The sequence below is a fragment of the Brienomyrus brachyistius genome, chromosome 7, assembly GCF_023856365.1.
Source record: "Brienomyrus brachyistius isolate T26 chromosome 7, BBRACH_0.4, whole genome shotgun sequence".
NCBI classification, from domain to species: Eukaryota; Metazoa; Chordata; class Actinopteri; order Osteoglossiformes; family Mormyridae; genus Brienomyrus; species Brienomyrus brachyistius.
In genome coordinates, this window is record NC_064539.1 from 6920743 (window position 1) to 6932345 (window position 11603).

The following is an 11603-nucleotide window of genomic DNA, read 5'->3' on the forward strand; positions in this document are numbered from 1 at the left end:
ATTATTCAGCTGCCGGGGAGAATGAGTGGGAACAAGAGAGGCAGTCAAGGGCCCATTTTACCAAGAACATGGGACCCAGCCTGCTGGGGAAGTGTCTCACTTCAAGCTAGCCACACTAAAGTCCGTCCATCTCGCTTCGGCTCCTTGTGGCCGCTCCCCGCAACCCCGCAGCGCTGATTTCCCTCCCAGAGACACAGGAGACATTTAGGCCAGCCATGGTCACCTGACTCACCACAGAATGTCTTTTCCCCTCCATCCAATCAGAACAAAGAGCTGGGTCCAGTGAAATCCAGTGTCCTCCAGCCCTTTCATCATCCCGACCGACTGCTATTTTTCTCCGCTCTGTGACTCTTGTGAACAATTCCTCCCTTCCTGTGACTCGACAAACGATACCAGGCCGGTTCTCCCCTTCCCATGATCCTTCTTAGTACCACTCAAAAAAGCGGGGCCGGCGAGGGGTGGGGGGCGGTACTACGAGGCACGACAAATGAGCTTATGGAAGCGGGCACTGGTGGGGGCGTGGGAGACAAATCCACCATTGGCTAACTTGTCACCATGCGGTGCCAGCTTGGCCATGCCCCCCCCCCCCCCCCGCTTGCCCCCATCTGCTGACCGCCGTTTGACCTGCCTGAACGTCCTGCTGGGCAGCGCGGTGGGCGACTGCCCGGTTAAACTGCAGCATTAACGACGTAATCCATCCACTAGGCAAAAGCCGGTACGCCTGAAAAGAAAAACCAATATGTGTCAGTCCCACAGCACAAACCGCACCATTCGTCACGGTTTCGCTTAAATATTGCGTTTTGTGCCTGAACTTTGAGTCTCGGCTCTCCTGTTGACCGTCTCCATTGTAGCTCACCACGCAGCCCTTGTAAGCTGCTCTTTATAAGTCTGCCAAACACATAAATGATAATGAAAATCGAGGGGGAAAATGCGTTGGCTTTGCGGTCTCCCGGCGACACTGGTGAGCTCACTCCGGTTAAATCGCGCTAAATAATTTCCCAAGCCATCTATTGTAATTCTCCCCTCCTCAGTCCTCCATTATCCTTACCAAGTGATGGGGGGGGTCTTGTTTAATCTACCCGCTGCCAGGCGACACTGATGGGCCCCCACGGTCACATCGCGGTTGGCGGCCGGCATGGGAGAAAAGACGCTGCCCTGGGAAACCGAGGCAGCTGCGGGGGGCACCTTGGTGGGAGTGGGAGTGGGGGGTGCGGGCAGCGGCATGCCCGCTGAGCGTGAGAGCCAGCTGATGTGCTGATCTTTTGGGGTGGGCTGGGTGAGAGCAAAGGATCAGTCCTGCGACGCTGCACTCAGGATAAGGGCTGAGAAGTCAGGCGAATTCAGCCAATCAGTTCACCAAATGAGGTGCGACACCTCTCTGACCTTTCAGACCACCAATCGGGGCTGGACACTTATTTGGCCAATCAGATCACCAATCTCACCTCTCCAGCCAATCAGTTCACCAATCAAGGCACAATGCCTCTCTAGTCACTCAGATCACCTATCAGGGCAGGACACCTATCCGGCTAATCAGATCACCAATCGAGGCACGATGCTTCTTCAGCTAATCAGATCACCTACTGGGGCAAGGAACCACTCTGGCCATTCAGATCACCTATCAGGTGATTAAACAGTATGTAATAATATCTATAGACCCAACACTTTGTTTCCATGCCTGACTCCTTTGCAGAAACCAAAACTGCTGTCTTTACTCAGGTTTTTAAACACCAAAATCCTACCAAAGTCACTCATTTCCAAACTCCTCCCCACCATGCAGATCTCCTTGTCCGAGCGGAACTGTCACAGACTGGCATTGACTAACTGATGCCATCACAGATCCTTGATTTATGGCACAGTTGACCTTTAGAGATCTTCCGATTGGCCGTCACAGGTGGTTCAGGTGATTCGCTTTTGGCCTTCATAGATTCTCAGATGAGTCAGGCTAGTTTTCACAAGCCTGGGGGGGTGAGGTCTTCAGGCATCCAAAGAGACAGGAACTATGGCAGCCCTCTCATCCTGTATCAGTAATCTTCAAAGGCTCAGATCATCGTGGGCGCAGGGAGAATGTTCCAGAAAGCTCGTCTTTCGTTCAGCTCACTGAGGTTCATCCTTTCAGTCGCACACTCGCCTCGCTTACACAAGCCTTGCTTTCCTGCCAGCTCAGCCAGACCCACTCTGTTCCTTATGGGTTACAGTATTTTTTTCCCATAACAAAGCGGCATTTCCTTCAAAAACATTCACCGATCGCAGCAATTCCCGATCAACAGGCCCGCAAAAGGTAGAATGTTCGCTCACTTTACGGTATTCAAACCCATCAGCTTCTGATTATGAAACGTCATAATGCCACAGACACCAATCCCTGTCTGGGAAGCACCATTGCAAACCTGGGACGGGCCTGGAATATTCCGTAATGAGCCACAGGAGTTGCGTCAGCGTTCGTTTTGCACGTCTGTGGGATGGCGAGGCATAATCTCCCTGTTGCATCCCTGCCAGCACGCTTGCTCTGAGCTGATCAGAATCTCAGAATTATTATTCCAGTTTTGGTAGCTAGGGGTAGGTTCCCAGCTCAGACCACAGGGAAAGCCCCCCCCCCCCCAACCCCCCACCTCACAATTTTGTGTTTACGCAAATAAAGTGGAAACCACCAGTTGTTATTGTCATCTCAGCATTTTTTTCGGGGGGGGGCGGGGTGTATTGGAATGGTGCAGAGCTGACTGGGCAACCACATGCAGTCCTTACCATGTCAGCCCAAATGCAGGCCTATTTTCAGGGTCGGTTTTCCCTCCAGAGGCGTCTCAGAAGCATGGTTCTTGGTTAATACATTCTCGGCTGTATTGGAGATTGTTCTAGCTAATAATCACGCCGGCGTGATCTGCTGACAAATTGTCTCGGGCCTTCAAGGAGTCACACCCGTGTTGAACTGTTTTATCGGGAAATAAAAAACCCATTCGTCAATGCCATCTGCACTGGAGTCAACACACTGCTGCGGAAAGTCCCGCCCACAACGGCTGAGGCGGAACGGATCTCATTTGTATTAAATCCATGCTCACAACAAACAATGCAGAGCACAGATTTACTAAAGGGGATAAATCGGAGCACTTAGATCTTTGGGGTTGGAATCCCGTTTCTGGGTGTAAGCACGTTTAACATGACTGGCCCTGGGAAGTAGAATTCAGAAGGCAATGTCCCAGTCCCAGAGTTTCTGAGTACGACGAGAACTCCCATTCAACTCTTCCTGGCAGGAGCATCGTTTGAGGTAGAGGTGTCTGACTCCCAGCCAGGCAACGGGGGAGTGAGGATAACAGGAGCCACACCTACTCTCACAGCCCTCCTCTGAAACCACACCCCCCACCCACAGCCCTCTTTCAAAGCCACACCCCTTGTCAGACCATCCTCTGAAGCCACACTCCTTCTCACACCATCCTCTGAAGCCACACCCCTTCTCACACCATCCTCTGAAGCCACACCTCTTTTCAATCCCTCCTTGGAAGTCACGCCCATTTCACACCCTTTCTCCCAATCCACAACCGTTTTCTACCAGGTGAAACTGGTAATCTGTTTCTGTCCTTTCTGGGAGCACCTTAATCACACGTGCCTGATTCCAAGCGCAGCAGTCATTCCCTGCCCAAACATTCCCCTAGTTCCTCTCCTTCCCCTCGCTCAGCTCGCCATGCCCCCGACTGTGTGCACCTAACTCACCTTTCAGCAGGCACTACTGCCCCATTTCCAATCTCCTCCTCTTCTTTTATCTTGTCCCCCCCCTCCCCCCCCAAATTCAATGTTGAGGATTAGTAACTTAACTGTGCACCCTCCCCCCTGAGGATGACTGAGGGTCACGCTGCGATTTTTCTTGTTAGTAATTAGGTGGAAAATTAATCACTGTCCCCAGAAAGAAGAGAAACACCACAATAAAAAAGAATAGCAAAACGCTTCTGCACTGAAGCCCCTAGAAGCCATCTGAGAGCCCTGGAGAAGCTATAAATAATCCTCTCCCGTAACAGACAGAGCCACTGCCCACAACCGAGACGGCGGCGATCGGATCCATGGAACAGACAAAGGTCCGCGGGTCGACCCGCCGACCCACCCTTACGCCCGCCACCTTCTCCCCCCACCGGTGGACCAACCGATAAGCCAATGCACTTCCTGAACCGAGGTGGGAGATACTCTGCCTCTCCCAGCGAAATTGTCGGTATCTCGCTACACTCCCATTATCCCGCTCGCAGGGGCGCATTGAGCAGACGCATCACTGCTAGCTACCCCCCCCCCCCCCCCCCCCCCACCATCCCGCCTCCAGAGCCGCCTCTCTCAGACCAAACGCCTCTGTGTTCCCACTGAGGAAGGCCGTCTCCGGTAAAGAGCTTGTTATGGAAATGTTCCTCCGGGCTCAGCTCAGATACGCAGCACACGGAAACAGCCGGAGGAAGTGAGAATGGGGTGGTGGTGGTGGGGGGGGGGGGGGGGGGGGGCAGGGATAAAACAAAAACATCACAGGAGTCCCATCAGAGCCGAGCGGTGTCAGAGAACGAGACTTGGCGAAACCCGATACGGAAAAACGCAATAATGCCTGTTTTCTGGCAGCCTGCAGAATCAAAACGGGATTGGAGAGAAGACAGAGGCGACTGCAGTTAGTCCCTGTCACAGCAGTCGAGCGCCAGGCTTTTAACAGACCTCTGCCAGGATCAGTGCAGCAATTTATCTGGTTTTATTCATATTTTTTATGCTTATGAGGCAGGAGGTCTGCAAGTTCCCATACAGAGTATTAACGTAAAGCCGTTACTATCACACCCGTCTCTCTGACGGGACAGTGCCACATGGAGATCAGCGCATTCTCACCTGAACCGAATGGGAAACCAGAGCCGCCAAGAGACAAGACAATTGACCACAGACTTTGGAAAGAGCAGCATTTGCTGCATATTTCCTCTGTCATTTCCAGCACTCAGAACCACCCGTCAAATGAAAATGTATCCAACCCAGAGGCTAGTCCACAGGAGAAGCTCGATTAAAATGGTGGATAAATTAATGCAATAATCTTGTTTCAAGACGTGATTTTATGAATGACAGTAGCAGCATGCTAACTCAAGTTAGCAGCCTTGCTAACTTCTGACATGAGCTACACGGCCCACTCTGACAAAGGGCATCCATATCAGCTTTTAAAGCCTATTTCTGCAGCCTAGAATCTAGTTAAAACGAAGCCCTGACAATGCTTGTCTGTGCGAAGCCACCAGCAATCAGCAGCCGTCAGTGACGATGGCCCTAGTGACTGTATTTGGCTCGTTTTTGGTGGCATGTGCCAGTGCTGGATGCCGGCACAGCAGCCCGTCACGCTCTGTCATCCAGACAGAATGAAGACATCGACGGGGCTTTGGGAAAATTAGCTTCCCCCCCAAACACACCTCAGCGGTCGCCTTTAATAGTCCACTGAACAAAAACCCTCATGTGGCATCAATTTCAATCATAAACACGCACGCCACCCTGAAACCCCCACTCCCACCAGGCTGTACAAATTGTGCAGACCAGAGGCCAGTGGAGGAAGGTTGAGGAGAGCCAAAGCGGCCTTTTAATGCAGCATCTCCCAAACCCAACAGCCCCAGTCCAACTAAAGACCGAAGCTTACCCAGTCATATCTCAGAGAAACATTCTAGTCCAACTACTTGTTAACAACCCTGCTTGGATTACTTGGAAGTTTTGGAAGTCCTTAATTCAAGAAACCTTACAGAGCACAAAACGTCCCAGGTGTTCAAACTGACATACTTCACACTCTGTCAGGTTAACAGGACACTGAGTTATATATTCATTAGCCGGTGTTATACTGGAACCACCTGTACAATATCCTTACAGCAAAAATAAAATGACCCCAGTTACAGGTGGACAGTTACAACTTTGGTCTATGAGAACCAAATGAATGCATGTCCTGCAGGATCCTCATAGTCTGCCTTTCCTGGTCCGTCTTGCAGTACAGAAATATCTGATTGCTCTGGTAGGACACCCTGACGTCTCCACCACAGAGAAGCGAGGTAACCCCAGATTATGGAATTTTAAACATTGCTTGCCCCCAAGAAATCATTCTGAGGTCAGGGACGGGAGAACAGTTCCAATGATCACAGTTCTGTGCCCAGCAGCTCTCCCAGATACAGAAGTCCAAAACATTCACGGAGAGAGGCTCGTGGGGATCCACACAGCATCGCCTGCTCACCCCACTGACTCTGACTTGCGCACACACAGCGGTCCTGTGGCACACACTCATAACCCACAGGCGCTGGAACACGATTGCACACGTACAGGAATGCCGAGACGCCCACGACCGCAGGCACACGCACAGCACACGCACAGCATGGGGAGGGGATACTCACCGTTACGCATTGCATATTCTCGGGGCTTGTGGCCTGCGAGGCAGCAGCATGGTTTGGCGTCGCCGCTTCTGGAAGAAAGACAAACGAGTCACAGGCTGCGAGGGTACCCTTGGAAAACATCTCCTCCCATCCGAGGTGTGGGGGCATGGGGCGGGGGAGGGCACAACTCCGGGTAGACGACGGAGTTTGGGGTTGGCAGGGGAGCCGTTGGGGAAGTTTGTCCGCACGTGCTGCAGTGGCAAGACCGGTTTCAAGGCAAGAATGACAGAGGAGGGTCTCCGTCAGCCCACGCTGACGTCCAGCTTGTCCCAGAGGCAGAGCGCTCTGGGAAAGGCGCCGCGGCAGGCTGCGATTTTGAGGAGCCTCGGCCAAAGGAGGAGCACTCGGCGAGAGGGGGGAACCTCCTCTCGCTCCATTATCCCTCATCTGAGGGCTCCCGCAAGGTTGCCATAGTGACTCGGTGTCCCTTTAAACACTCTTCATAAAAGGCGCCATTCAGCGGGGGAAACAATGCCGCGGGCCCCGCTCTCGCACATTCTGTCTGCCTCCTCTTCCTCGGCACACCCCCCACCTGTGCTCTTCATGCACCCCTCCCACCCGAAAAGGAGCGATGATTGCTCGGGGGCCCCTTTTGATATCATCGTAATCGCGTTAACTTTGAGGCATCCACGACACCCGGAACGCGAGCGTGGCATCCCATTCTTGCAGGCGGGGGGGGGGGGTCGCTGGGAGAGACTGCACAGCATCCCGCTTGTTCTATAGAATTATAGTTTAATTAAGAAGCCAGGGGCTTAATCAAGTAATCGCTACCCCCCTGCGAGTGGCATGGCTGCCAGCCTGAAGGGCCTCTAACGGAGTCATAAATCAAGACAGATTATGGAAGAGCACCTATCGGCATGACAACGGCAGAGGACCGCCCACCCCTGCCCTTTAAACTCGACTCCCTTCATAAGAATACATGAGCACAGAGGGGGACAGACTTGGGATCCTGTTGACTTCAGTGGCACCGCTGTCCAGCAAAGAGCTGCATTTGATGGGGTAGAAAGTCTAAGCATCGGACTCACCTTGCTACAGACTGCAGCTTTTCACCTTTTTGCCTCATCTCTTCACTAATCAGAAACTCAGCCGTTGAGCGATTATCTCATTAGCACTGCGACGCCATAATTCGGTTTCCTGCCAGTGTCACTTACGCGGTTAACTGTGTTCTCCTTTGTTGTTGGCCTACAGGCTCTCTGACGAGGCATATCGATCAAAGTCAGCGAATGAAGAAACATCACTCGCAAATTTTGGGGCACACTTGTCTAAATTACCCCGCATAGCTTAACGGTTTCCACCCACTTGCGCGAATGGGATATTGGTGTGGCAGGAAGACTGCGCTGCCCAAAACGGTCTCCCTCGGGGATCCAGAAAGAACACGAAACTCATGTAAACCGCATCCTCTCTGCACAGCTGACTTGAAGGGGCAGGTCCAAATGGCACAAGTCTGCTGTGACCTCACATTGCAGGGCAGGATCAGAGAACCAATCAGAGAAGTAAAAGCATGACGCTTTTGACCCCGTCTCTCATGGGTCCATTCTTATCATGTCAACCTCTGCCTGTAACCTGCCAAAAGAAAAATCCACCCAGGGATTAAACAGAAGGGGAAAAAACTAAAGCGATTACATTTCTGTAATGGTCATACCAGAAAAAAAAATTGCCTACTAATGCAAAGGGATGGAGGGAGACGATATTACCTCGGAGCTGAAAGTAGCAGCTCGGGAAGAGCAAAGTGAAAAAGAAGGGAAGGAGGCGGGAGGCAGGGAGAAGCAAACAAAGGCCAAAGAAATATCAGATTCGGTTACAGCTGGGCTGACTGCACAAGTCTGGGTCCTGCGGTGCCCCCTCTCTCCATGGTGAGTCCCTCAACGGGCTCACATTTAGGACAACCGGGCCCTGTTCTCTGGGTGTGACAGAGCTTTCGGCTGTCACAGAGAGTCAGGCTTGTTACCCAGTTAGCAACGTACACCGTTATCCTTAGAGACCTCGAGTTCACCTTTGTCTGTAGCTGTGGGGAGGGCGGAGCTTGGCTGCCTGGGTAGCTCCAGCCCCTGGGAGCTTCCTGTCTGGCCTGCAGCATCTGCTGCACTGCACATCACCATTTGAGTGCCTATCCAGCCCGTCTGGGTCCTCACCAACCTCTAGGGCAGGGTGAGGAAGGGTTATCACAACCATGGTAAAGTTTTCAGGCAGCTGAGCATGCCCCACCATGCTTGTGCCCAGTGGGCTGTGCCCAGGATACTACCGGTGCGTTTAAGTGCTTCAGTTTCCCACCTGGAACAGGGACTGGAGTCTGCAGAAGCAACAGCCCCTACGGTGAAGTAGAGCACCGAACTGTCCTGGCTAATGCATCGCAAAAACACAGCTGACAGCCCTCACTGCTCCCGGCCACCCACGCACACCTACACTCTCTTACTCACTCACTGCAGCACACACACCCGCCATGCACAAGAACGTACACGTACTGCTACAACCACATTCACAGTTCAAACGGGCAATTCAAACTCCTTCATCACATAAAAACAAAACCACACAACTTCCAGACACACATACATCAATCGACCAAACACTCCTAGAAATAAATTGTCAAGAAAGTTAAAGATTAAAAATCCAACAGGCAAGACAGCTGGGACCAAATAACTATAGTTACGAAGTTTCAAATTCCAGAATTTAGCTAAAAGACTCACCTGAAACAGGTGTGGTCCCCTTGTGGAGCCCTATTCCCCTTCAGGGTTGTTATGATTCATTACAGTCCCCGATCTGGAAAGTTTATACCAGTGTTTTCGGACTATAGGACACACACTTAAGCAGAGAATCTGAACTCATCCCCCTCAAACTGAACTTCATCGCTCAATTCCTGACTGCATCTCAAATGCGATTAAGAGGCTGCGGTTGCTGTTTCTTGCGCGGACACGTCATTAGCTTTGGGTGACTGCCTCTTTTATGGAATTATTTACATTTGCATGGTTTGACCTCTGAGGAAATGTATTGCACATGCATTAAACTGTACTTGTAACTGTCGTAGATGCCTTTTTTGGCCCTCTATATTTTACACTGTGTCATTATAAAGTACTATTTTAGTATCCCATGGAACTAGCAGCGCAGTTATCCTCACTGCAGTCATTGACGATGTGCTTTTTTTCGGATGGCTTTTCTCCACGGTTTAATTCTGCCGTTATTTGTGTTGACCTGTAAGTCACCTTGGAGATGTATAAATGGAAATGTCTCTTCTGTGAGAAGGAGGGACAGTTAAGTGGGTTAGGGTGCAGGTGGCTGCAGTTATTTAATGTTGATTTGTTCCACTGTAGAGCCTTTCTCCTCACTGAGACCCATCTTCTCCGTTTGCATACCCCGGTGGTCTTTTGTCCTGTTTCCGTTCTACCCCTGTCCATCCCAGAAAAGGGATCATTGGCAGAAAAGTTCAGGTCCATCGAGAAGATTAGGCATCATGTTGTTTTGTTCGCCCAAGCTTTCCTGGGGTTGTTAACTGCACCCCACCCTACAACCGAACTATTAAACAATTCACTGAACAGGTGTAAATGACTGACGTGTGGGAGAATTGAAACCAAATATGAAACCACAAAATACTATACACAAATACAGAGCAAATCGACACAGTCAAACATTTCCAAATGGCCAATAAGTGCTACGCTCACTAAAGCAGCCACTGTGTAATGTCAGTCGGATTTCCCCTCGATTTGGAAACAAACACACACCTGTTACCGCAAGATCGAAACTCGCTTCATCGCACAAATCCGCACTCGGATTAGATTTCCAAATGTTCTCCAGTCCCCCGGAAAATAGTGCAAACTGCATGCCAGTTCAGAGCAAACAGCCCCACCCACCAGACGCTTAGGAGAGCTCCTCGTCGAAAACGGCGAGCCTCACCGCTAGTGCCGGAGCTGAGCACCTCGAGGTCAGACGTTGTGTGTTTGTGGGCCGAATTCGTTCCTCCCACCGCGGACCACAAAATGGTACCGGTCAGCTCAAAACACTCTTGACTGTGATGGCTGTATTCCCACGCGTAACACTTCGTCCCGGACGCCACCGGATCAGCACGCTCACCAGCACCCTCGGTGTCTGACGCCGAGCTTCGGCTCAGAGCTGCATATTAATATTTAAAGTCCCTAGAGCACAAGAATGATGGCGGCAGAGAAGAAGCACAGGAACACCGGCCAAAAAGACACCCAAAGCAACTGTCACACCTGCACCGAGCAAAGCACCATGCATCCAGCCAGCCACACCCAGCCTCCGCTGAAAACTAGGCACACCTGTAACTCACAAACTTAACCAATTACCACTAATTAAAGCACCTGTTTCCAGGTCCCTCCTTGGTACTGAGCATTATATATATATATATATACACACACACACACATACACAATGAGTATTTGTTTCAAGATTGGCTTTCTGTATATCATTCCTGTTTGCTGTCTTGCCATTCCTCTAGCATTTTACACTTATTATTATTTTGCAGGTGCTTTTTATCCAAAATAACATACAATTAACAAAGCAGAAAGACTAAGCCGGTCCCTGGAGTAACTGGTGTTACAGGCCTTGCTCAAGGGCCTGACAGTGAAATCCATCCACCGAACCTGGGATTTGACCTGGCAAACTTCTGATCACAGACACTGCACCCAAACCAGTTTAGCTGCACACCATCCCCTGTATTCATTGTCTCGGCTCCTCACAGGCGTGTTGCACCATGGATTTGGATCACAATTTGGACCTGCTTGCCTTTGGACCACAAACCTTGAAATAAACCTGAAGATCATGCACATGGATTCTCTCCCTGTTTGGTAATAAAGCAATATAGTAATAAATGTTTGGGGGGGGGGGCATTAGGCATGTGGTTAGTTTTATTGTATTGTCACGCTCTTTACAAGCGCTTATCATGCCCAGGGTCATTGGAGGCCCGGAGCCTATCCCAGGTTGCACTTGGACACATAGCAGGGAATCACCCTGAACGGGATGCCAGTCCATCCCAGTGATGCTGCCGATTATTCTCACTAATAAGACATCATTAATCACAGCAAGGCACTGGACAGGGCTGGATGCTGAGAGACATTTTAATTTCGTTAATCGCCAAAAGGGAGCCTCCTGAAATGAAGGCAACTTTAATCGCCTTGCAGTGATTAACGTCATTATTTCATCATTTTCGTGGCGCATGCTACGTAAGGTAGCCGGCGCAATCGATTTGTGACAAACTGGACACGC

General features: G+C 50.8%; 1 protein-coding gene across 5 annotated transcripts in view; it reads right to left on the reverse strand.

The window, feature by feature from the left end:
- Nucleotides 1-10623, reverse strand: part of rgs3a (regulator of G protein signaling 3a) — an 88630-nt gene extending 78007 nt beyond the window's left edge. The window contains exons 1-2 of one of the 5 annotated variants that reach the window (XM_049020494.1): nt 10275-10623; nt 6351-6418 (exon numbers count right to left, since the gene is read on the reverse strand). In XM_049020494.1, coding sequence (XP_048876451.1) covers nt 6351-6365 — 15 coding nt within the window. In that variant the 5' untranslated portion in view covers nt 6366-6418; nt 10275-10623. The other 4 variants (XM_049020493.1, XM_049020495.1, XM_049020496.1 and 1 more) reach the window with 4 other exon arrangements.
- Between the last annotated feature and the right edge of the window lie 980 nt (nt 10624-11603).